The sequence below is a fragment of the Nicotiana attenuata genome, unplaced genomic scaffold (assembly GCF_001879085.1).
Source record: "Nicotiana attenuata strain UT unplaced genomic scaffold, NIATTr2, whole genome shotgun sequence".
NCBI classification, from domain to species: domain Eukaryota; kingdom Viridiplantae; phylum Streptophyta; class Magnoliopsida; order Solanales; family Solanaceae; genus Nicotiana; species Nicotiana attenuata.
In genome coordinates this window covers 42762-69753 of record NW_017672923.1, presented here as the reverse complement: position 1 = coordinate 69753, position 26992 = coordinate 42762, and the positions used below count along the sequence as shown (strand labels likewise).

The 26992-nt window shown below is 37.4% G+C and overlaps 3 protein-coding genes across 6 annotated transcripts in view; all 3 read right to left on the bottom strand.

Moving 5' to 3' along the window:
• Positions 1-2911: 2911 nt before the first annotated feature.
• Positions 2912-6357, bottom strand: LOC109214940 (protein trichome birefringence-like 12). Of its 2 annotated transcripts, none has more exons than XM_019378917.1 (4): positions 5749-6357; positions 5367-5504; positions 4212-4461; positions 2912-3590 (listed from the first exon to the last, which is right to left on the bottom strand). In XM_019378917.1, exons 1-4 carry the CDS (start codon positions 6306-6308, stop codon positions 3306-3308), a joined length of 1233 nt encoding a protein of 410 aa, XP_019234462.1. In that variant the 5' UTR covers positions 6309-6357; the 3' UTR covers positions 2912-3305. The 2 variants fall into 2 exon arrangements, with proteins under 2 accessions (XP_019234462.1, XP_019234463.1); XM_019378918.1 differs by having other exon boundaries at positions 3483-3567.
• Positions 6358-7977: 1620 nt separating this feature from the next.
• On the bottom strand, positions 7978-16739 carry LOC109214936 (fatty acid amide hydrolase-like). Of its 2 annotated transcripts, none has more exons than XM_019378911.1 (21): positions 16324-16739; positions 16128-16214; positions 15910-16019; positions 15737-15797; positions 14776-14966; positions 14566-14695; positions 14358-14435; positions 14139-14286; positions 13739-13851; positions 13566-13641; positions 12357-12428; positions 11414-11465; positions 10700-10780; positions 10542-10625; positions 10265-10368; positions 10049-10141; positions 9428-9496; positions 8946-9010; positions 8739-8800; positions 8357-8452; positions 7978-8260 (listed from the first exon to the last, which is right to left on the bottom strand). In XM_019378911.1, exons 2-21 carry the CDS (start codon positions 16204-16206, stop codon positions 8198-8200), a joined length of 1827 nt encoding a protein of 608 aa, XP_019234456.1. In that variant the 5' UTR covers positions 16207-16214; positions 16324-16739; the 3' UTR covers positions 7978-8197. The 2 variants fall into 2 exon arrangements, with proteins under 2 accessions (XP_019234456.1, XP_019234457.1); XM_019378912.1 differs by having other exon boundaries at positions 16128-16208.
• Positions 16740-18647: 1908 nt separating this feature from the next.
• Positions 18648-26992, bottom strand: part of LOC109214935 (fatty acid amide hydrolase-like) — a 14090-nt gene continuing 5745 nt past the window's right edge. For both annotated transcript variants that reach the window (XM_019378909.1, XM_019378910.1), the window contains exons 11-21: positions 25606-25677; positions 24531-24582; positions 23837-23917; positions 23672-23755; positions 23378-23481; positions 23131-23223; positions 22400-22468; positions 21813-21877; positions 21319-21380; positions 19018-19113; positions 18648-18886 (exon numbers count right to left, since the gene is read on the bottom strand). In XM_019378909.1, the coding sequence (XP_019234454.1) occupies positions 18818-18886; positions 19018-19113; positions 21319-21380; positions 21813-21877; positions 22400-22468; positions 23131-23223; positions 23378-23481; positions 23672-23755; positions 23837-23917; positions 24531-24582; positions 25606-25677 (847 nt within the window). In that variant the 3' untranslated portion in view covers positions 18648-18817. The remainder of the gene's footprint in view (positions 18887-19017; positions 19114-21318; positions 21381-21812; positions 21878-22399; positions 22469-23130; positions 23224-23377; positions 23482-23671; positions 23756-23836; positions 23918-24530; positions 24583-25605; positions 25678-26992) is intronic.

Sequence of the window (26992 nt, the reverse complement as noted above, 5' to 3'; positions counted from 1 at the left end):
AAGTCCTCCAGACTGGCCCAACATCAAACTCACAGAGATCATAACTCGCCCCTTGATCGGGGAATCACAAGCCATCAAGGCACATCTGATATTGAGCGCTCATGCGCGCTTACGAACGCATGGAAGGAATTTCAAGAGTTACTTTTCAAGCTGAATCAAGGACGCACGATAAGATTACAAGAAGGTGAAGTTTTCCTAAAGGTTCTGCAGCCTCTCGAGGATAAATACAGACGTCTCCGTACCGATCCGCGACTCTACTAAACCTGCTCATGACTCGTGAGACCTAGTAACCTAGGCTCTGATACCAACTTGTCACGACCCAAACCCCGAACCCGGTCGTGATAGCGCCTCTCGCGAAGACAAAGCCAGCCAACTAACCCAACTCGTCTTTTCAAAAATAATTTAAACATGAATAAACAGCTAAAATATGACTTAATAATATTAATTAGCGAGATTACAACCCCACACAGCCCTAATCGGGGTGTCACAAGTCATGAGCATCTATAAGAATGTAATTACATTTACAAGTCTAGTAATACACTGAACAGGAATAATGAATAGCATAGAAAGAAACGGTGCTGCGAACGCTGGCAGTCACCTCGCTAAACTACTACAGCTCTGCCACCAAGAGCCAATACCCGCTACCGGGTGAATAAATACCTGCAACTGCACACAAGGTGCAGGGAGTAAAGTGAGTACTCCAACTCAGTGAGTAATAAAGGTAAATAACAACTGAGCAGTAAGAAATCACGTAAAGCAACCAACATGCTGTATAGAAGCAGGGTACAATCCTTTGAGAAAAGCAGCGAAGCTGTGAAATCTTTAGAAATATATTGACTCAGTTTAAATCCTTTTTGAAAATGATCTTTTCAACAGTTACGAAACGATTTCAAAACAGCTGGTGCTGATAAGCATAGAAAAATCCGCCCCTCGGGCACAATATAACAGGTAGAAAGGAAAGTAAATATGCAAGATGAGCACATAAAAGTTCGCCCCTCGGGCAATATCTCAAAACAGTACCAGCCCCCCGGGCTCACTCTTAGAAACACTCTCAGAACAATATCATATAGTAACCGCTGCGGCGTGCAGCCCGATCCACGTCTCGCTGCGGCGTGCAGCCCGATCCATATATCGTCGACGGCGCTCACTGGGGGTGTGCAGACTCCGGGAGGGGCACCTTACGGCCCAAGCGCAATATCAAGCCACCTCGTGGCATATAACATAAGGCCTGAAAGCCTTCTCACATCACACTCGAGGCCTGAAAGCCTCCTCACATCACACTCGAGGCCTGAAAGCCTCCTCACATCACACTCGAGGCCTGAAAGCCTCCTCACATCACACTCGAGGCCTAAAAGCCTCCTCACATCACACTCGAGGCCTGAAAGCCTCCTCACATCACACTCGAGGCCTGAAAGCCTCCTCACATATGGCCCTCGGCCTCACTATCATAAGCCCCTCAGGCATCAATAAAATAGTAGTGCTCAGGCCAAACAACAGTGGAAATATCATTTAAGTCTCAAAGTTCAATTAAAGCGGCTGAGTTTGTAAAACAGTATAATCAACAGGACTGAGTTCAAGTAGTATATCAAAATAGTGAGGAAACAGTGATAAAAATCCCCGAAGGGTTCAGATAATTGGCACGAAGCCCAAATATGGCAATCAGCCAAAATTATGATAATAACAAATAAGTTTCAGTCAAAATACACGGTAAAATCATCAATCGGGACGGACAAGTCACAATCCCCAACGGTGCTCTACCCCACGCTCGCTATCCGGCGTGCAAGTCACCTCAATATAGCACCCTTTTCCTTTAATTCCCTTCCGTTGGAGCTATTGCTCCTTCGGTAACCCTGAAGTTGTCAAGGCAAGTGTACTTCAGAATACTAGAACTCTAGAAGGTACAGAGGTATTGCAGATTTATTTCTTGAGGAAACATGTGTGCATTATTGACGATTGAGAGTATAGCCTGTTGGCCAAGCTTCTCAAGAGGTCAAAAATATCTTTTTTTTTCCCTTCCTAAAAGCACTTTTTTCCCCTAACTTGAGGTGTTTGGTCAAGCATTTTGAGAAAAAAAGAAAGTAATTTTGGGAAGAAGCAGAAGCAGTTTCTGAGAAGCAGAAAAAAGTAGTTTCTTCCCAAAAGCAGAGCAGAAGCAGTTTTGACTTTTCTTCTTACTAAAACTACCCTTAACAAACTATAATATATACCAAAATAACTGTTAAACCTAATACTTAGGATATTAATGTATAAGTATTTCTCCTTATTTTTTGGATAGCTTTCTAATATATAATGACTTTAGGGGTGAAAAGATTTAATTATTGCCTGTAATAACAAAATTTTGAGATTATTTATTTACTTATAATATTAACTATTAAGTAAATCTATTCATGTCCTTATTCGTAATTTGATACTTAAAAGCACTTTCTGAAAAGCTTAGGCAAACACAAATTATTGCTCAAAAGTACTTTTCAAAGTGATTAGCCAAACGCAAACTATTTCTCTCCAAAAGTACTTCTAAAAAAATACTTCTTAAAATAAGCTGATTTCTCCAACTGGGCCAAACAGGCTATTAGAGTAGCAAACCAATTTTATTGCAAAAAAAGGAAAAGAGATAATTCGCACAACATTTTATATAAAATGTTTTAATGAAGACAAACACTAATTGGGAACTGACCAGAAATTAAAACCATTTTCAGGAAAAGAATAGTTCCTGGTTGGGGCAAACAGATTAAGGATATTTTTTGATTAGCATAAAATCGTGTAATTTGAACAGAAATTTTTTATAACTCACTCTTAACACATCTCTAGCTCCTTTCACTGCATTTGCGAGTTTATCATTTTTTTTCCATGAGTTCTTTAACATCCTCCACCCCAAAACACAGAGACTGAAAAAGAAGAGAGTACACCTGAATGGAAACAAAGAAGAAAACTATTTATAAAAATGATGATACATGTTCTACAAAGTTCCAAAATGGGGAACAAATCCTCCGAGGTATAATGTGAAAAAGGACAAATAATAATTCATAGAGTATGAAATCTAGGCCTTTTTGTTTATAATCAACCATCTGCTGCCTCCATTTTTCCTCACAAGAAAACCATCTCTAACCAAAGCCCCTGAACAAGGCTACACGGCATCAAAGGTGCTAGAAAGAATTTAAATGGACATAAATTAGTGAATTAGTTCTACCACCTCCTTCAGATCAGCAAGTTTGTAATAGGTGTCAAAAATATGAGCCCGGTATCTTTGATCTATCATGAGCTCAGCTGCAAATACTTCAAGAAACCTTTGCAACCATCCACAACGATTACCCTATCTCCAAAATATAATGATTGATAAGCTGGGCTAGAATATCAACCCATGTATCTGGAACACCTGGAAGGCACCAGTGCATACAGTCCTGACCCCAGACAGCCACCGCATCCTTTTTCCCCAACCAAATTGCAGGATGGGCATCTGCCCTGAACTCGCTCAAGTGAGTCAGATCGAGGATTCTGATATTTGAGCCTTTTAGAACCTCTTCAATGAGATGATTTAGTAGCCTTGCTTCTTTGTTAACCCCATTATATCTGGGATCAAACCACAGGTCAAGCTGTTCAGGTATCAGTAAGATTTTCTTCAGAGAACTTGTCATTACCTACTATTATTAACTTACTAGCACACAATAAGTCCCTACAATTCGTTAGGAAATGTAATTGTCCGGTAAATATGGAAAGAAAAAGCACTTATTGAAGGAAGTTAAATAAAAAACAGATTTACTTTCATACTTCTGTATGAACTGTCAGGGAAAATAAACTAAAAATGAGCTACATGAGATTAGGAAACAAATCGTCACTAAATGCTAACTATTTAGCAAATTATCCACGTCTTTTAACTTTCCTTGCATTAGGTTGGGACTAAGCAACACATTTTTCAAGTGATTCTTTCTTGGGAAGATAACTTGCAGTTTTCAAGTGATTATTTCAAAGCGCCACAGTAGCTAAACTGGTTTTATACTGGTAGTTCTAGAAAGAAAATTAGGGATCAAATCCCCCTAGCTGGTTCTTAAAATTATGACCAAAGAAACAATGCTGCTAAATGCAAATTGAAAGCTTTAGTAAACGTAAATGCCTGCACTCTCATATGCAAGGGACATTTCTATTAGTAGCTAACCAAGTAGATTACCTTCAAAAGTGGAAATCTCAAATTTACCAAAGGTGCTACATTTGCATACCTGAAGTTCATCAAGGGGTTCATCCACTGTACAACTACCATTTTGATTCCAGTCACCCCCCTGAAAGTGCCTTGGTGATTGCAAGCGCCAAAATTTAAGTGTTTTCCCTTGTAATTCTTTTTTTATGTAGGCAATCATATTCTCGAGAACAGCCTTTAGTCCATCAAACATCTCTAAGGGAGGTTGAATGGGTTGCCCTGACTTATAGAAAACAAGAGGTGTCTCTTTAGGAAATTTGTCAAAGCCCCACCTGGAAGATATCGATAAACATTAAAACCAAATGAGTCAGAGATAATATGTTCTTAATACCAGATTAGGTAAAAGAATTTGGAAGTCGTGCAATGAATACAGACACAAAGAGCAGAAGATGAAGACCCCCCTCCCCCCGGTGGGGCCCTCTTCGCCCAACAACAAAAAAATTAAAGAACCCAAAAATTGTAACCCTCATTGTTCCGGAACTAGATGTTATGCGTATACAGAATGACAAAAATCATATAGTAGTCTTTTAGTTGGTTTATTCTCAAACGTAGACGTAACCCATGCTGTGATTAACGGAATACTTTCTTCGAAGTTCGAACAGACAGAACTGGAATAATTTACAATGCAAAATTGCTACACACAACAAATTACCAGCTGATCGACCTAGCTCATCCTCCATTGGCACTTCAATTTCCTAATGTGATACACTCATATCCAAAAGAAGAAAGGTAAGATAACACTTCCCACTTAAGAAACATGTACATTTTTTACTTAATATGGCAGAATTTTAGGTTTTGGTAACACATTAATTTATAGTTTCGTTTTCTAGGATTAACTTGGGATGCCACTGAGGATAGGTAGAAGACTTTTATGCGTTTCAATAAAGTTTTAAACTTTTCAAGTTTCACTAGTGGTACAGGCAGGTTGTTAGCATCCAAAGGTGGATGAAGATTCCATCGATAGCGGGTGGTGTGTTTGCAAAGGTTGAGGGGCAGGTAGTTGATATTAATATTTTCGCCCAACAACCGACTGTCTTCCAATTTATTCTATTCTCTTACATATAATGTAAAAAAAAAACTTAAAATGAAAAAACAAAAGTGGCATTCAATTTGGAAGGAAGCAGTAATAGACATGTCAGCTAATGAGCTAAAACAACATCAAGGCACATGAAATTACCAGTGACCAGTGTTGAAGACTAGAACATCATAAAAGGCACCAATATGAGCCCAATCATCTGCTGGAATATCGACATCTACTCGATATATTCCCTTCAATCCATCTTGGTTGGAGTCGTCAAGCTGTTTTGGCTGCCACCTTATTTAATCAGTAATGAGCAAGTAAGGTTAATCTTTGCACTTGCTACTAAATTGAAACAGACTAAAAAGAGGAGTGTTACATAAATTGGGATAGAGGGAGTAACAAATCGTCAGTTGACAAGATAATGGAACAAAAGCCTAATATTTTTTCACTTGCTACTAAACAACACAGCCTACAACAACAAGCCAACAAATATAGTGCAAAATATAAACAAGGTAAAAGAAAAAATCAATGTACTCACTCATATTTCGCGAGCAAAACAGCACGGTGATAAGCCACGGTAACATTAAACTTTGGAAAATAAGCTCCTCTCCAAGCCCCCTTTCTCTTCCATTTCTTTGCACCAGAATCAGCCACTCTTAGTATACACAAAAAGGAAACCAAGAAATTCTCATTCAACGAATCTCCAATAAACCCAATATTCTTGTTCCTCATTAAACCCAAGAACTCAACCGGGTCGATCCGAGCCAAATCACACTTGTCGGGTACCCATTTCCATGAATTGATCCGACCCATGTTTTCCCTTTGGTTTCTGAGGCAGTTCCAGGCGTTCCTGTGAAACGGGCAGGACTCATCGTAAATGGGTTTGCGATTCGGGTCGCTGATCCACTTGCCTTTGAAGAGATTACAAGAGGGTGAGATGGGAATTTTGGGTTTTGGAGAAGTGGGAGTGTAAAGAGGAAGAAATAAAGAGTAGAGAGAAATGAGTAACAATGTTGGTAGAATAAGCCATGAGAAAAGCTTTGGGGTAAACTTGGACGCCATTTCTGATCTCCCCCAAACATGAATCAAACGTGACATAAATGAACCATTTCAAAATATGGGGTTCCTTTCAAATAAGAGGAGTTAATCGATATATTATTTGTAAGAAGTAAAAATAAAAAAATAAAACTGTAGTTTAACTACTTCTTTTTCCCTCCCAACTCCCAACTCCCGCCTAAATTATGTGATAATATTTACTCTTTAGGATTATATTGGGTATATTGTTATTGTTGTTGGTATTTACTCTTTAGTCTGATAAAGAAATGAAAGTTTATATATTAAATATAATTTACTTTAAAATTATTTATTTTACTGTTAATAAGATAATATATAACTAAATAAATATTTATAACTTGTTGTAGATCGTATGTTTCAAAATCTTTTTTTTTTCTTTCTTAAACTTTATGCTTAGTTTAATGTATTACTTTAACTATACTTTCCGATTATGAAATTCATGTTTTATAGGTTGGACTGGTCAATATCACTAGTTGTCAATACTCAAAGTACCTCTACAACTGTTACAAATGAAGAGAGCTAAGGAACCAGAATTACTAGCAAGAAGAAAAAGAATAGAAAACCAAAATTTACGTTGAAACCTTATAATATAAAAAATATTTGCAGCTGAGGAGATATTTTATTATGTCAAAACATAGTACAATAAAAATTGTTAAAATACTCCAAAAATATTTGACAGCAGAGAATGTCAAAACCAATGTAACAACTACTTATAACCAATCCAATGTACAAAATATATGGACAAAGCAATGATGCTTTTACCATGGGGGAGAGGTAAGAAATGAGCTTAGTGCTTTCTAATCTTTTTGTCCCGCTCGGTGCTTGCTTCTGTTTCAATATTTTAACAAAACAAGAATAATTTGCTTTTCCTTTTCCTTTTACTGGCAAATGCTTTCTCCAGTGAGTTGGTACATAATTTGGAAACTGGAACCTTTTGAGATAGAAAAAAAATAGGGAACCTTTTGGAGATAGTCATGTTAAACAGTTACTAATAAAAACATTGTCTTATTGTTGTTAATTTGAAACTGCTTCCAAGTAGTTATGTGTCCTTTGTCCAGATACGAAACTTGCTATTTCGCATTAATGATTAGCTATTTGGTGTTAGTTTGCAGAACTTATTGTGTTTGTATCTGGGTTGCAAGCTGCCCCTGCTCTTGCTTTTTATTGCTGACGAACTCACAATAATCTCTAAAAGAGAATACTCTTGAATAGCTATTTCTCTGCCTCTTTTAGCCCCTAAGGAATTATCTTATGGATTATACTTTTCCAATTGGTGGAACTCTTTGCAATAGTTGTTTTGATGACAACTAAAAACCATATTGGCAAGTTTGCCCCAGTTATACTGTCCATTTCTTCAAATGATTTTTGCTTAAGCTTGCAAGTAACAGATTTGATACTGACACCACCTCTTTGTTTTGCACTCATTTCACCGCATGCCTTCTGGGGCTAATGTATTGGATGAGGCTGCAGATGAGAAAGTTGCAGGGGAAGAAAGTGTTTATTCTGTTGGTAAATAATAAATGTCACAAATATTGGTTTCTATTTAAGTACCCAGCGTAGCAGAGAATACGTATCAGCTTAATAGTCTTCATGCAAACATATCGACATTCACCGGTATTTGGGTTCTGTTTGCTTTTCCAATGGCTCTATTGAGGATACTAGCCAAAACTTGCTGAAGAGGAACACTACGAAATAGAAGGGGAAGGTGGCCGTTACTTCTGCTGGAGAAATATCAGCATTATTTCATTATGTGGTACCTCAAACTCGGTACAGTCAGTTTCAAGATCATTTTGAAAAAGACAAAAGTTTCAAGTTCATTGTTTCTGTAAATCACCAAAAGCCGGATAAATAAATCCACGTTTCATGACTCGTGTTACCATTATCCTGAGCTTCCAAGGCCATAAGCTTGATTTCTAGTTCCCTTTCAAAATGTCATGAAATTGCAGTGGTTTCTTCTTGGGCTCAGCACAAGTTTCCTGAAAAAGAGGAAGTAAAATACGTTGGTACTGCAGTCATTTCTGCATAGGAATCACTGTTCCAAGCTTTGAATGATCATGATCGCTCTCAATTACCTCAATGGCAGCAGCCAAGCGCAAAATGGAAGCTTCACACCAGGGTCGGCCTATGAGTTGGATACCTATGGGAAGCCCTTGCTTGTCATAACCAACCTGAGCATGCAACTCGTTATGAGATGGTGATTATCACCATTGTTATAACAGGTGAAACTAGGCTCACCTCATTCAAATCCTACATTATGGATTGATATGCTTCTGGAGGATAAAGCATTTTTTGGGGATAAGTGGAGAGAATAAAGCCAAATTTGAACCATTTTTTTCTATTTTCACACAAACCCCTCCCGTAAACCAATGAAACAATCCATGAGGTTCAAGAGAGTACCATCCCTGAATGACCATTGGTCAACTAACCACCCTGGATAGAGGAGAAATAACTTACAGGGACAGAAACTGCAGGAAGTCCGAGAAGATTTGCTGCTATAATAAACCGCATAAGATTTCCTGATAAAAGAATATATAAATACGAATCTAACCTGTAACTGCAAAACAGTAAGCTGTCCAAGAAAATAGTAGATAAACAGCAGGACAATTTCTACTAGCTCTATAGTTGATAATATCTTGAAACAGATCGAGTGTAGGAAAAAACCTGAAACTTGCAAATCAGTCTCCCCAACATTAAGAGCACTTGGTGGAATTCTGGGCGCTGTCATGCTGAAAAAGAAGTTCCACAGATGGTTTTAGGAATATACAGAACTATGAACTGCCTATGCACACAATCTCAGGATGTCATATATCAAAATTGACATGAATCAATGAACCAATCTCCTTCCTACACATCCTTGACTTGCCATTTAATGTTTTAGGCATCTATGTGACCAAGTCAGTCACGTGACCGCTTCATTGCTAAGAATATTATCTCAGGTACAGAAGTCCCACCAACCAAAAGAAGTGGGAAAAACGAAAAACGAGCATGACAAAATAAACAGGGAAATAGTTTGAAAAGCTAGGGATGAGTGATTAAATGCGTGCACATGAAAATGTGGGAAAATACGTTACTAGAATACTATTAGCCTTGGTGAAAGATGTGAAAGATAATTCTGCAAATTTTGGAGGCTTCTCTTGGCCTACCCGGTTGTAGGTGTCACAATGATATCCACCTTCTTGAAAATCTCCAAATGGAAATACATTATCCTCCGCCTGCAACAACCCAGAGAAGAGTTATGTCTGAATCATATTATTTGTACTTCTCAAAGATTGCATTTCTTCTTACATCTGTTAGAAAATATAAATGCATATGATATTAATTGAAAGGGTTAGTAGTACAGAGTATATGCGCAAGCAAAGCATAAAACATCAGACATAACTAGTGATCAGTATGTTAGAGAAAGACAGACATAACCAGTGAACAGTATAGAAATTATTCATCATCCCATCATGATGATTGTATGAAACATTTACTTTCAGGATATTAACTACTCCATCATATGTCTTACCAATCATATGCTTGGTTTGGAGTGTATCTGACTTCTTTGAACAAAATCCTTGTTTAGGTTTCCAAAGTTATCAACTTAACAGTTTTGGCAAATAACAAAGTGCAAAATCCAACAGTAAGCTACAAGTATTGACATTTTCGGTAATTTCAGATGCCACGGTATTCTAGACCATGACACAGTTCGATTCTGAAATAAATTCATGACCAGAGGTTTATATTGATTTTCGTTAGCTAGCTTGAAAAAGAATATATCTCACCTAAGTCGCTGAGCAGCAACATAATCTGCTGCTGTAAATGAACGGAAAAGTGCCAGATTGGTGCGAGTATCATATGTCAATCTTGGTCCTTTCCTGGAGACAAAGGGTAGAAAACAGATAATTAAGATAATATCAGGAAACAATTTTAGGAATAAGACATCGAGATCTAGTAAGAAGCAATGTGATGTATAAAATATCCAAAGCTAGAGTGTGTACCCATCTTCACAGTCTGGATTCATGCTGCATAAACATTCAGACCCGATAGAAACAATATGAGCTGTCCGCATCTCATGCAACTCTGGTATTACAATCTCTACCGTCTTCAACCATGAGATAAAGAAAAATATCAGAAACATTTTACAAACATGTAGAAAATAGTTACTTACAATACTGATGCTAATGGTTCCGGCAATCCTAAACCAAAAGCTAGCAAATGTACGTGCCAAAGTCCAAGATAAAGCTTTGAAGAATGGAATAATAGAAGTAGACTTACTTTGCATCCATGCTTTTCAGATAGTCGACTAAGAACATTCTCACACTTGTCAGAAATATCAACTGAGAATACATCATTAAACCACTGCAAGAGTAGGTTGCTATGAGTTTATCAAAAGAAATAACCAAAAAAATTTCGGTAAAAAAAAGTATACTTACCTCTGTATATTTTCCAAGGCGCAGTGATTCCAAAGATTGTGAGCTCTGTTGTGAAGATAAATCAGGTACACAAGGGAGGTTCTGAAAGAAATAGAGAGAGATGATTAAATTAAAGAAACAGAACTTCTGATCCACAGTGATGTCCAAACTCAATTAGATAAAATCTAAAATCTTCTTGCAAGATATAAACTAAGAACACAGCTCATAGATGTTTTCAATGAAAAGGTAAAGGTTTTAGTGAAAAGTACCAAGGAGGTACACAAAAAAGTACATCAGAGAAGGAAGAAAGATGCCTTCCTTCTATATGTCAAAGGAATACAATAAGTCTATCAGAGAATCTATGTCAGTTACAGTATTCCTCTACTCCATAGATAAAGACTTCTCAAACATCTACATTTTACAACTGATATACTATCCTTCCCCTCGAGCCAAATATTCCAGAAAATGCACACAGGAAATAGCATTCCAGAACTGCCTGTTGCCAGTGAAAGAGGATTGTCCAATCCATCTTCTTAAAGCTTTATTAATGCAACCTGGCATGGTCCATAGATGTTCTAAGCCTGTATGTGATGTTTCAGGTTATCCTGTCTACTGGAAAGGTACTTTAAGAAGTAATACAATAAAGAAACAAGACGAAAGCAGAATGGCCAAGCAAAATACAGAGTTTAAGAATAAAGAAGATAATTAAGCATTCTTTAATGATTCACTGATTACCGGTCTCAAAGAGATTCTATAAACAGGAGAGGATCCCAAAATTGCTGCATACCTGATAAGTAATGGATAAGATCAAATCACTGCAATTTCCTAGAATCTTCGATTCTAATTTTATCTAAAACAAAAGTGAGATCAATAAATCTAGTAAATCAAGTACTTGTACAGTGGAAAATGAAAACTACATTAACAAGTCCAGGAAGACTCAACTTGACAAGTTCTCTGGCATACTTGACAAAAACACAACACCAGACTAAAATATCTAAATCTTCCTACTTTCTTTGAATCTATAGGAAAAGGAAATAGTTTTTCCTATCTTCTTTTGATAATTCAGCTGTGTTTATGAAATGCACTTAAAGGAGTCATTTACATCCTAATGGTAGTGTAAAGTGCGTCTTCTTTTTCGCCTGACAAGTTAGGTTGCTCCAGGGGCAAGAGCACCAACCACAGCGTTGGGATTGGGAGTTCGAGTCATCAAGGAAATGAAGTGGAAAAGAGCCACGTTGATTTCTGAGCAGGGGATTGGGGAGCGGGTTTTACCTTATCAAACCTTATAACTATTTTCTTTTCTTTCCCATTTCCTCAGTGTGTGTATGTATGCTGTGCGCTGCACAAATTAAGATGTGTATGATGAAATTGTAGTAGTTTGTTAACAGTCAATTGCTTTAGTTGGAGAAACTCTTAAAGCTGTGTAGCATTACCCCATCTGTAGTTTGAATTTTCAACTTGCATACTCCTTAAAGCTCTATCTTTCTCATTTCCTTGCCTCAATATAAAGATTCATTTAGTTTGTCCTTTACCATCACGCTTACTAGATGGGGCAAGCAGATTTGTAGGCCAGCTAATTTCAACACAAATTTCATGTATTTGGTAGTCCAAATAATAAGCAGATTACTACAGTTAAAGATTAAGCATATTTCCATTATTCAAACTTATGACGGCTTACACAAGTATGGTGTCCTCAACTGTTGCAGTGATTGGTCCGATTACTTCCACTGTTCCAGCACCACACAGTGACCTGGAAAAATAAAAGAGTACTACAGTGAATCTGCCCCATCCTGGAAAGACACTTTTCTCCCTTTACATGTAAAAGAAACCACTAAGAACACCATAAAGACATGAAGGAATGTCTATGCGCCCAAAACTGACTTATAATAAGAAGGTACAAGAGATAACAGGTTTGATTTTATTAAATTTACTAAGCATAAGTGGAAATCACTAATCAGTTCACCAGAGTCAGCTGCAAGTGGATACTTTCTTTCTTTCTTTTTTCTTCTGTTTTTCATGATACACAAGTAGTTATTAGTGGAGATTCCAAGTTATGAAAAATCACAACGGATTTGTTGTGTCATTGTTAATCGCTTGGAGTGTTGATTCTTTTTCTGATATGTTTGGAGGCTTTTTCCGAACTAAAATTGTGCATTAAGCCCTATAAGCACCAAAATCAGTCGCAACTTATGGAACTTCACTGAGTTCAGTTAAGTCCTTTAAAAACTAAGCACTCCAACAGGAATTCTTGCGATCAGCCAGCAGTAATTTCAAGCTCCATATCAATATTTTCTTTGAATGTTTACACTAATAAAAAGTATGCAGATATCTAAAGTTTCATATTCAGTTCTTTACCCTGATAACTAAAGTTTTATAAACCATTCTTGATAAATAAAGTTTCATATTCCATTCTTTTACATAGGCAAGCAACCTATGAGATGCTACATCAAAGAATGTTTCTTAAAAAGTATCCTTACTAGAATTATAAAGATTTGAATTGATATTAATGTAGCAAGACAGAAAGCAGCATAACATATGATCATAATACCATCATTTGATTGGATGATCATAATACCATCTTTCAAGATACTGGAATAGTGTTATTGTGAAAAAGCACGAACTCTTAACTCATACAACGATCTGGAGAAATAATCAATCCAATTGAGATGGTCTATATCACTACATCTAGAAGGTCGAAGTAGGTCTTAAACAAATGTCTACACATGCATATATGAACCACATGCTCTTAAATGAAGATACAGACGTAAATGCAAGAGAAAATGATGGTTGACAAAAGAGAAAAGGGAATAATGGCTATACAGTTGGAAGATCTGTTAGGGGGAAAAGCAGATCATAAGACACATGTACAACTGTGTGACAAGCTCACCCTTCCATGTCAATTCGACCATATGTTGACTTCAAGCCCACAACACCACAAAGGGAAGAAGGAATTCGAATTGAACCTGTCCTTACACATTAAATCAAGCATCAATAAACATACTGGTTTTATGAAGATTGAATATGTGGATTCTTGAGTGTGACATGGTGTAGGTGTACAACCTCCTCCGTCCGTCCCCAAAGCAGCGGAACACAGTCCTGAAGCCACAATAGCTGCAGGGCCTGAGGAAGACCCTCCTGTATACCTATCGGGATCATGTGGGTTTCTTGTAGTCCTGTCACAAAGATATTTTTAACTCAGGAATGTTATAGGGTAGAGAAGACTATGTTCGCAACAATTAATGTACAGCTCTTGAGTTTCCCGCCTCAGGATATACTGCAAAGGAAGTCTATGAAGCTGGTGTTACATTTAAAAAAGAAAGGAAATGTCTGAGGACTGCCTTAGAAAGGGTCAAATGCAATTCAACATTTCGCGTACACAAAGACTTTCTACAAAAAGAGCATATAATGAACACCAAGAACAATTTAACTTTGTCATTTGTAGCTTCTAGGCAGCACATACCCATAGTTTGCGTTATTTCCAGTAGTACCCATGCCCAACTCATGCATGTTTGCCTTTCCAACCAAAATTGCACCGCAACTTCGTAATCTCGACACAGAAACAGCATCCTTCTTTACCTCACGAACCTCATGCATCCATGTTGTTGCTCCTGTTTGCATCAAGTATATAACTAAATCTGGCAATAGGGCTTGGTCAGCAGATGAAAACTAAAATACATACCCTTCGAAGGGTGAGGATAGCAATCAATATCATCCTTGATTGCCATGAAAATCCCATCCAAGATTGACAGTGGATTCCCTGCTTATTTGCCAGTCAGAAAAGTATTATTCTGACAAAGCATAGATTGCAAGTATATAAATTATGGAGTATTATTCACTTACAGTTCGACGATGTGTACAGCGCTAGAAACATGTAAATATCAAAATACCTTGTTCAAATCTTTGTGTAGAAGCAGCAGCTTGCTTTCTCACTTCGTCTGGGTCAAAAGAAATTAACAGTGGTGCTGGGGGCTTCTTATTGTTGAACTCCTCAATGGCTGAGATGAAGCGCTCTGCAACCTGTAACACAGGGAATAACCTCTTTAATCCTAGAGACCATACGAAAGAAACAAAACCAAGCAACCACAGAAGTGCCTTGCCATAGATGGAGTAGTAAACTTAGATCTGTATGCATATGCATAATCACGAATCTTCCAATAGCGGAATGATGCAGTTGAATCACCGCTCCAATTGCTAGATGGATCATATTCTGGAAGACACTTTAAGGCTAGCTCAACTCGCTCTTCAGGCTTTCCGTCTTCTTCCAGGTCGACAACTTCAAGTTCTGGCTCTAAAGTCAGGAAATACAAGCCGAATTAGTGCCAAGTATACAGCACTTCTGTATCATGGCTAGGTCACCATGGACATTTGATGAAAGGTCCCACATTTTTATCTTACTATATGTGTGTGCACACGCGCATGTGTTTGTATGCACATATACATCTTCTGCATCCATGCTGATGCCATCAATTTTAACAAGTTTTATCATCACCGATATGATTATGGAAGATCTCACTATTTTGTAACTGCTGATGCACTGCCTTACAATTGGAGTAGCCCCAACTTCCACGATTAGGAAGAAAGAAGAAATGCAAATGTTCATCAAGATCACACAATTTTAACAAGTTTTATAATAACCAATATGATTATGGAAGATCTCACTATTTTGTTACTGCTGCACTGCCTTACAGTTACAGTTTTACAACAGCGGTGTCCTGACCAACTTGCGCATACCTACTAAGCCACCATGTAATTGCTACATCCTACTAGCATAGGAAAATTCACATAATGTCACATTTGTTTCAATGAAGAGAACATTTTACAACTAAAAAAAGGAAACAACAAATAACACATTGACCGTTTAAATTATGTATCGTTCCTTTTGGTCCTTTTAATGATTACTTGTAAAGCAGCTCATTTACGTGAAAACCAGAGTCTAAGTCCAGCAATATCGAGTGAGGATAAAGAACTGTTTTTCTATTTCATTTCTAAGTTCTAACAGAAATATTTAAATTCAAATAGATCGAGAGACAGAATGGACATCTTAGAGCAAGAGTGAACCTTGAGGAGGAAATTCGGGTTTAAACATAGGAATCTCCGGTATGACGGTGTATCTCAACATCTGTCAATCATGAATACATATATTCTTCAGTCTTTAATTAACCATTTCATGTATACTCACAATAGGAAGTATATATATATTGCACATAAATACAAAAAGTTACGAATTGAACCTCATTAATTTTGTTTTCATTCTTGAGGTGATTCATAATCAAAGATCCAATAACCGGTGCTTCAATCAGCTTCACGAAAAACTTGAACCAGGCACCAGTCAAATGTGGAGCTGCACAAAAAAGATAAAAAAAAATAAAAATTGCACATTTCAATACTAAAAACAATACAAAAGGCAATCAAATACTAGTACTAGTATAATATCACATGGAAATTAAACCTTGAATATTTTCCGGTATGTACTTCACCGCTGTCAAATCAACTTCACTCGCCGGTAACATCACTTGTTTCTTCCCCATTTCTAAATCTAACAAAAATTCACCACATTCATCACTTAGAAAATAAAAAAAGAGAAAATCAAAATTCAAAAAGCTTAAATCTTTACGGAAGTTTCTAGAACTGATCAAATTTCACACCTCGCAGACGTCGGAATTCACAAAGCTTAAAAAAATGCAATCAGCAAGTATGAAAGCTTGTTACCGGCCGCCGAACAGTGGTTAATAATAAAGTGCGCAGTGGGCGCACGTTTAATTGTATTGGTTAAAGAACTAGAGTAGTACTACTTTAGATTGGTCCAAAGAAAATTGGTGAGAACAGTAAACACAGAGGCGTAGGATAGTAGAAATATACTCCTATAGGATATGGATATCGTATTGGATTGGATTATCCAATTGTGAATTTCAAAGAGTTGGAGGCTTCCGTAAGAATCTCAAAACGCGGGCGCGGCAGTTTAACGATAACAGGGACGATCATTTCTATGATATTGATATGCTTCTGTTTTTATTGGTTTGACCTTTCCTACGACCGATAATGACATTTTGTGCCCACTAAGGGGCTATTTGGTTCGGGATTAGGTTAATATATTTAGTATTTGATTAAAAAGTAGTATTAGCTAAAGTTATATTATTTTTATATCAAAATCTTGAAATAAATTATATTGCATGTAAAGTTTGAACAGTTGACCTACTTTAGGTGAGTTAAATTGAATTGAATTACATTACTCACGTCAAAATAGGAGGTTAATTTACCACTCTAGGCTCTTGATTCAAACGTTACATCCATTAATAGACCTACCGAAATGCTATTGGCATTCAATTAGCACCAGCGAAATTCAAAAATAGCCAGATTTATAACTGGTCGTTCAAAAATAGCCCAGTTTCAAAAGTAATCGATATTTAGCCATTTTTCATGTAAAAATAAATCTGAGCGAAAACACCGTTCAAAACCCGGAAAATACGCCAGCATATTATGCTGGAGTTCCGGCATAAGTATACTTGAACTCCAGCATATTATACTGGAGTTCCAAGATAAGTATGCTGGAACTCCAGCATAATATGATGGAGTTCCAGCATAAGTACACTAGAACTCCAGCATAATATACTAGAGTTCCAGCAAGTATATCGGTCCAGCATAATATAGTGGAGTTTGGAGCATCGATGCTCCAGTCTCCAGTATATTATACTGGAGCAAGCAAAGTATACCGGTCCAGCATAATATGCTGGAGTTCATACACAGGTGCACCAAACTCCAGTATATTATGCTGGACCGGTCTCTGCTGCAGCAAAATAGTGGCTATTTTTTATTGACTTGGTAAATGCTGGCTATTTTTGAATGACCAGTCCGAAAACAGGCTATACCGTACTATTTTAACACTAATTTGGTTGGCAATTAAAGCGGTTTAAAGTCCATTTTTTTCTTGAAAAGTATTAGGCCTTCTGCTCATTTTTACTTGTCCATATATATACTATCTCTGTTCACTTTTACTTATCCAATATTTTAAAATAGATTTTCACTTTTACTTGTCACTTTTAGCATATCAAGAAAGATAATTGTTTCCCCCTATAATACCCAGAGTATTAATTACTCATTTCAAATCATTTTTTGCAATCCATTAAAAATATGCATCAATTAATATGGGTATCATGGTAAATTATGCACTTCATTTATTATTTCTTAACGGATATATATATATGGGGTTTCTTACTTTTTTCCTTCTTCTAGTTACACAATTCCCATCAATACCACATGACTGTATGTTTTGGTGGTACATTGTAGTTTATTGGCTTATCGGTATCGGGTTATCGGATTAACAGTTGGTGAACGAATTGAAATTTTATTATTAACGGTTTACCGATTCGGGGACGGATTACTCAATTTCCTTATCGGATAAATCATTAAGCCGTTAAAAATTATTATATTTATATTTTTACCCATTATGAAGCAACTTCTTAGCAGCTTGAGCTTCAACATCATCATAACTTGTTTTTGGGGTAGGATTAGGCAGATCTAGATAATTCTTGATACCTTCCTGCTCAAATAAATCATTTAACTTAGAAACTGAAGCAAAATTATATTCACAATTTTATATTAACTGAAATCTATTATTGGTTAGGGATCCCCAATTTGTATTTTAGCTTGCTTATTTGTAAAAAAATTAAAGAAGAAGAAACTGCCATTAACAATAAGAGCTTCATTAACCTACTTGAGTGTGGTTGTGATTGGATCGTCTATCTATTATTTACTCCCAAAAGCTTGATTTTTATTTGCTGTGGTTTCCTATTCCTTTTTAATCTTTCCTCCAAAGTCCAAAGTAGTCTGATATAGCTTTGACTAGGAGTACAAACTTTGACAGCTCCCCTGTGAAACTAAGGTCAATTGGAAATCTCATTTCCACATTAGAGGAAGGATACGTTTCTGCAGTCACTAGGAGATGTAACTAGGAACATAACTAGGAACCTCATGACAGAATGCCCCTAGTTTAGCATATGAGCAAGACTTTTTGGCAAGAATAGTTATGTTTTAATTAGGAACAACAGAATTACAGCAAATGAACCACTTCACAGTTTCGTGAGTTCTGAAATCGCCAATGCATGAGAGCCATCATCAGTATGTAAATTGAGAACCTAAACTTCACAACTGGTTCCCTTTCAAAATATCATAAAACTGCACCGGCTTCTTCTTTGGCCCAGCACAAGTTTCCTGAAAAGTTACATATCGACTATTACAGTGCCAAACATAGATCTACGTACCAAGTGGCATTGAGGTCTATATGGTGTCATCTGTTTCAAGAAAATGGTCCGTGACTCGTTTTGTTGGAAGGGTAGCCATACCTCTATGGCAGCCGCCAAGCGCAAAATGGATGCTTCGCACCATGGACGCCCAATGAGCTGCATACCTATAGGAAGTCCTTGCTTGTCATAGCCAACCTGAGCATACAAGATTCCAACAAAAATATGAAACAGTTGGAGATATAATTGACACCGCCATCTCTAGTAGTTTCCACAAGGTGAATGATTTAATATAAATTAATCTCCTCAGGTATTACCAAGTACCATGGGTTCAGCATAAAACGTTAGAACAATTTAAACTATGTTGCTCGGACTCTCCGAAAACGTGGCCGGATACGTGTCGGATCCTCCAAAAGTAGTGTATTTTTGAAGGATCCGACACGGGTGCGGCTACATTTTGGTGAGTCTGCGCAACATAGATTTAAACAATTGTGTTTACNCCGAGTCGTGCCGTCGACCACTACGATTAACAATTGTGTTTACAGTTTGAATGCCGGGACGTTCGATTACGGAAGCTATTCATCTTGTTAGGAGATTGATGGAGCAGTATAGGAAGAGGAAGAGGGATTTGCATATGGTGTTCATCGACTTAGAGAAGGCTTATGATAAAGTCCCGAGGGAGGTTCTATGGAGATGTTTGGAGGCTAGAGGTGTTCCTGTAGCATACATTAGAGCTATTAAGAACATGCATGATGGTGCTAAGACTTGGGTGGGGACAGTGGGAGGAGACTCGGAAGACTTCCCAGTTGTGATGCGGCTGCATCAGGGGTCAGCCCTCAGCCCATTTTTATTTGCCTCGGCGTGACGTGCCACATTAAAAGAGAGGGGTCATGTTGTATGTTATTTGTAGATGACATTGTACTGATAGACAAGACGCGAGGTTAGAGGTTTGGAGGCAGACCCTGGAGTCTAAAAGTTTCAAGTTGAGCAGGATCAAGACAGAATACCTGGAGTGCAAGTTCAGTGGAGCGACTCATGAAGTGGACGAAGACGTGAGGCTTGATTCACAAGTCATCCCTAGGAGGGATAGTTTCAAGTACCTTGGGCCAATTATACAAGGGAACGGGGAGATTGACGAGGATGTTACACATCGTATTGGGGCGGGGTGGACGAAATGGACGCTCGCTTCCGGTGTTCTATGTGATAAGGATGTGCCACTAAAACATAAAGGTAAGTTATGTGGAAGACAAGATGCGGGAAGCGAGACTTAAATGGTTCGGGCATGTGAAAAGGAGAAGCATAGATGCCCCAGAAAAGAGGTGTGAGAGGTTGGTCTTGGAGGGCCTAAGGAGAGATAGAGGTAGGCCGAAGAAGTATTGGAGAGAGCTGACTAGGCAAGACATGGCGATTCTCCAGCTTACCGAGGACATTACTCTTTACCCTAGATAGGAGAAGGTGTGAAGGTCGAGAATTAAGGTAGTAGGCTAGGTAGCCGAGCATTGTCCTTGCTCGTTCTGGTAGTTTTAATGCATTCCTCAGTGTTAGTCTTGTATTTTCTTACTATCAATTTTCTGTTATTGCTTATTGTTTCTTTCGCTTCGGTTTTCTGTTTGCTTTGTCGGTGTTGTTGCTTGCTGTTACTCCTTACTCTCTATCTTTCTCGAGCCGAGGGTGTTCCGAAAACAGCCTCTCTACCTTCTTTAGAAAGGGGTAAGGTTTGCGTACATTCTACTCTCCCCGGACCCCATTAGTGGGATTACACTGGTTTTTTGTTGTTGTTGTTGTATTTACGGTTTGAGTTTTGGAAAAGGTAAATGTACGAGCTCTTCTAATGCAATTTTTATTTCCAGTTTAAAATTAGCATTCTTCCAGGACAAAAAACAAATTCAAATTCTGCATAGTTTTGCTCTTCATCCATTGACTAGGTGTAGGCTAGTAACTCCTAACCTGTCCAACATCAGAAAGGTTTTCTTGGCAGGATCCCACACTAAACAAGATTATCTATGTAGAACTGCACTACGCCACCTTAAAACCAGAAACAGAGCCATTTGAATATGTCATGTTTCAAATTCTTAGGACTTATGAAATGAGTCCTTTTCACTATAAAAGAAAAGAATTTAATTGCTAATTCATCTTTATGACGTTAACAATCTCTGGGGATATGTTTCTACCTTTTTAATTGATTTTGATAAGGGGTTTACACACTTTTCCATTTGTGGTACCCATTAAACCAAGTAAACTAAGAGCAGATAATATTGTAATTTTTAAATGTAAAGGGTATCCAGACTGGGTACGAAATTTAGTATGCCTCAGACAATGTTCTTTCTATTCCATCGAGTTAATTTTTCGGAATCTTTAGTTAGTCTAAATTTCAAGTACAAAGGAGAAAGATGCTATGCTTACAGGCACAGAAATTGCAGGAAAGCCCAGAAGATTTCCTGCTAATACGAACCGCATAAGATTTCCTGGAAGAGAGTGTGAGAGCAAGAACCAACATAAGATTGTAAAGTAGTACACCTATATAAAGGAATAAACTTTTTATTAAACAAAAGAAGAAGAAATTAGCAACTAACTGTATTTCAAGAAATTCACACAGGTACCACAGTTAAGAATATCTTAAAAAGAGGATCATCCTTCTTATATCAGTACATGCAAGGACATGAGAAGTTATCCAGTTGTAAGATTACTTCACTCCAACCAAAAGGTTTAGAGTTCGAACCGCCAAGGGAAAAGTAGGATAAACCACTGCTGTCCGGGGGAGGAGGGGAGGTTTGGGGGTCTGGAGTTTAACAGTCAGAAGAAAAAAAAATAGTGTGTGCCACCACTCTATAGCTCTAATAGATCAATCTATTCAGTCTCAGTTAGCATGAACCAGTGCATCATAACGAAATATATACCTGAAACGTGCAAATTGGTCTCTCCAACTTTAAGAGCACTTGGTGATATTATGGGTGCTGTCATGCTGAAGAACCGGGAAAACAATTGTTAGTTAAAGACGGTTTCATATATATTCATATTCCAGCAGCAGCAAATAATTAACAGACCTGCTGATTTCACATATATGTATATTGTTCAAAGACATTAACTTTTATGCGTATACAAAACATTTTAGAGGTTTGATCTAGATTTGACATCAACAAAGTAATCAATCTCCAACTATCACCTTCTCGCTGTTCCAGTGAAAACAAAATCCTATTCATGCTTCATCACTGACCAAATTCAATAATTTAATTGGAATGGTGAGGGATCGTGCTATTCACAAGTGTATATCCTTCCTCCAGATAATGAAAAAAGAAAAAAAGAAAAATATCGTGAAACTAAAAGAAGCACTTGCAAATTAGGCGCATGCACATAAAGACAGGAATGTAAATACATACCCAAAATGCACACAGATGACATTTAGATGAAAATAGCAGTGCTTAACCAAGAAAATGATAAAAAAACTTATGCACTATCACACAAAGACAGGAATGTGAATACATACCCAGTAGTAGGTGTCACAATGATATCCACCTTCTTGAATATTTCCATGTGGTAATACATTAACCTTCGCCTGAATAATTAGAGAGATTATATCCAAAAACTTATAGTACTTAAAAACTTTTCATATTGCCTATATCAGAAGCGAATGCACTTCTACCCTGATTGCTAGTTGAATAAAATACCAGAATTATAGGACTGCATGCTTTCATTAGTATAAGAAACAAGAGGATAAACAAAATCAGAGAGCACTAGCAACCAAAAAGTGTAGCGCATAGACTTAAGGCTTTTCTTTTTCTTATTTATCCTACCTATGTTCTTTTGAAATAAAATCTATTTAGATGATTTAGCACGTAGTATTAAGCCCAGACAGAGTGGAAAAAGAAGAAGAAGACTAATTGTCGCTTTCTTACATAAAAGAGATTTCAATATTTCTTGAGCAAATTTATGAGCAGCAACCAAACTATGAATCGAAAAAGGTACACCCAAAAGATTTAATTTCATTCTCGCCAGATACAAGCAAGCAAAGGTGATGAGGACGATCTTGTGTCATTGACAAGATTTTTCTCTTTATTTATGCAACCGCTTATCATAAGTACAGAATACCATTGTCTTAGACTTCCAAAACAAGTAACAAATGATCAAACTACGCACATCTTAGTTCAAATATCCTTTTAGATGCCAGTGTATTTGCAAAGCAGATCAAATTCAGAATTTGACAAAATAATGCCTCACCTAAGACACTGAGCAGCAACATAATCCGACGCTGTAAATGTTCGAAAAAGTGCCAGATTTATCCGAGTATCATATGTTAATCTTGCTGATTTCCTGGAAATCAGGTCGAAAACAGATTATTCTACAAGTGCAAAGCTGCAAGGTGTTCATCAAGAAGAATATGAATAATGTTATCATGTCATGTACTGGCCCAAACAAGCCATCTCAAGCACATGGAAGACCTGCTCAATAAGGTAATGAGACATACCCATCCTCAAAGTCAGGATTCAGCCCAGATAGTGCTTCAGAGCCAACAGAAACAATATGTGCAGTGCGCATCTCAGGCAACTCTGGGATTACAACCTCTATCGTCTTCAAATTGAGGGAAGAAAGGCAAAATAATTTAACAAAAATAAAAATGGTAAAAAGATAGAAAGAAAGAAAATAGTTAGTCACAAAATTGATGCTCATAAGACCCCTAACTCTAAGCAAGCAAGATGGCAGATGAACAATCACAATCCCTTGACAGAACCAAAGAACTGGACATGGGCAATACACTTACTTCGCAACCATGTTTTTCCGATAGCCGATTAAGAATATCCTCACACTTATCAGATATTTCAGTTGAGAAAACATCATTGAACCACTGCAGGAGGAAGTCAAGAAACTATTGAACTGTTACAAGAAAGTTACATTTCAGACGCTTCTCAACCAGAATAGCAATTACCTCAGTATACTTCCCCAGGCGCAGTGATCCTACAGCGTACCAGCTCTCACATGAAGTTAAATTTGGTAAACAAGGGAGAGCCTGAAACATAGTAAGGAAAGGACTTTAATGGAATAGGCATATGTACAACTCAGCTCTGAAACTCATAAGGTGAAAATTACTGTGTCCTCCAGAATAGTCCAAATAAGAAGTACAATGCTCCCTAGATGATCTAAACAAGAAAAAAAGTGTTACAAATCATCCTATTTTCTTCTACTTTTGAGAGCTGATGTTTAGGTCCTACTACATAAGCTAGAAGTTTCTTTCTTCAATATTGTGGTCCATGTAGACCAGGCTATTACAGGAGTTGCACAACTTCAGTATTTCTATCTGCAGAATTCATCCAGAGGCCGGAAAAGACCGAGCCAATATCACTCGAGAAGCCTTAGTCTTAAGGTTTACATACTACCAGGGTTCCCAACACTAAGAAGTTGTATATCAAATCTTCTCGTCAGATTTCTTGTGGGTTTTTAAGATTCTGGAGAAACTAAAGAGGATGGTCAATCAACTGCCTTTGGAGGAGCATGCTTATCCATAAAATCACTTTGTGTTCTGTAACATTTTTAGGAAATAGAGGAATAAATGAAAAAAAGATGTATCATACTAAATTAAGATTATGATAGCGAGCACATATGCAATATTATTGGGTAATTACCGGTTTCAAAGAAACTCTCTCAGCAGGAGAGGATCCTAAAATTGCAGCATACCTGGTAGTAAGATACACAACATTTAAGGCAAAAAGTAGAGCAACATATCTAGTAAGTCATAAGCAATAAAACTAATTTCATCAAGGGTAAGTTTTTCGTGCAGCTAGTGTTCAAGAATTTGAGTTTAGTATCAGCAGTTTGGCTGCGTCATGCACAAGCACTAGGGGACAAAATATGAGGAATCTCAAAACAGTTCAACGCTTATTTTTATTCGTCATTATAACTTATCAGTAATGCTTTGTAAAGCTTTTTTTTACGGTTCCATTTATATTAACTCGCACTATTCTTTTATATGAAGTTATGAACACACATAACTCCCAATTAATTTGGGATTAAGGTGTTGTTGATTGATTGATTTATTAATGAACTCACATAATTGGAAGCAGGATTAAGACTTGTATGTTTACTACTTTCATCTCTCAAAGTGTAAATAGAACAGAACCCTCAGGGGTTGGCCCGGTGGCAATAGACTTGAGCCTTGGGGTTTGCTCCCTTTCAAGGTCTCAAGTTCGAAACCCACTGGGTGCAAACAATTTCTGAGGGCCATCGGACTGGGTAAAACCTGAATTAACCGTGGTGCACTTGCGGGAAACTCCTTGCCGAGGGCCTGTGCACCCGTGGGATTAGTCGGGGCTCTTAGAGACTCGGACACCCGGTGCAAATCAAAAAAAAAAAGTGTAAATAGAACAGGAAACGCACTCTCCCCCATCCCCAAGATAAAGTAAAAAGAACCCTCTAATATTTTTGAAAAGAGTAGTTTAAGCAAAATAAATCTGATATACGGAGAAATAGAGAGAGCAAGACGATTCAAACTTCTGCTGATAATAGCAATTTACAGGCATATAATATGAACTCAAGTACTTTGACGAGTTATTTTCACAAGCTATGTGATTGCACATTCTTCCTCAGTAGTGATGGTCCAAGCTGTCTTGCGTTATTATTGCATCCATTTACAGAACTACTAGTGCTGCACTTAGAAGAATTAAGTACACTCTAGGACATTCAAACCCGTGAATTACTTACACCAGTATGGCATCCTCAACAGTTGCTGTGATAGAACCAACAATTGCCACTGTTCCACCACGATATAGCAACCTGGCAAAAAAAAACTGATGAGATTAAGAAGTGACCTATTTAGGACTTACAAAGTAAAGAGAAAATAACAATTCTGCACATAGCAGATTTACGATTAAGGTGACAAAAAACAATAAATTAGCACATATGGTCACTACAATTGGGCAAAACAGTATAATATTCATCTTTCCATAATAGGAATTTCAGCAAAACTTTTTTTTTAGTTTATAATGATGGTGTTGGGGCCAACTTGCACGCACCTCAACTACTCCACCGGGTACCTGCTACCTCCCATCTCACACGGATAACTCTGCTCATCAAGACATATGGAAAGAAATGACCTAGCTTTTTATACCTTTGCTGGAATTTGAACCCTAGTCTCACATGGTTTTCAGCCCACTTCATTGACCCCTAGTCCACACCCTTGGGTGCGGGACTTCAACAAAACTTATACTCAGAAGATACAGGACAGCTTAGTAAATTCTTCAAAAATAACAATCAAATACATGTACCCCCCCTCCCCACCTATGTTTCATATATAATCTCAGTCCACAAGCTTTCACAATTCCCTCTGTTCCAGAGAAGAGAAGTATTTTCCGATATAGGGAAAACATCTATGTGGAGCTGAAGAGCATTTTACCATGAAAATTTATGATGGCATGAACATTTTATTCACCAACTCTGTAGTATGACCTGTTCTGAGCTTCAACTAAGACAAATACGAACCTCTAGTCACCTAAATTCTATTATAACCCTGAATTCAATTTTTTCAATCAAGAGAATATGTCAAGCACCATGTTTAAATAGATCTCAACAGCTTACTAGTAAAAAAGAAAAATTGATAATGACTTCCTCTTATCCATTCTCTGCAATTTTGGTTTATGTCCGTTAACAAAGTAACCTATTTCTAAATATACTCATTCCGGTTTAATAGGTTGGAACAGAAGCTTATCCATGAAAGCACAATTTTTTTTTACTATATACCTTGGTAAGCATTGCTTCTACTTATGGTGACTCAGAACAGCTTAGACTGAAATGCACAACTTGCAGAAACCCAAAAGGGGAGACCAACACTAATGATTCAGACTCTGTCCTTTGTCACACAGAGCGATGAACCTCGACCTAGAAATACATAGTTACTTGTGTGTTCATCTATGAACCAAGAAACTGAAAGAAGAGACGTGCATAAGCATAAAAGTACACGAAGATATTAGTGATGGAAGGTATTTCAGGGTTCACTTCATGGTGTTATAGTATGATTCTTAGATTGGATGTGCACAATAGTACGAGCATAAAAACAGGGAAGATAAGATAGAAAGGATATTAATAGCCCCCC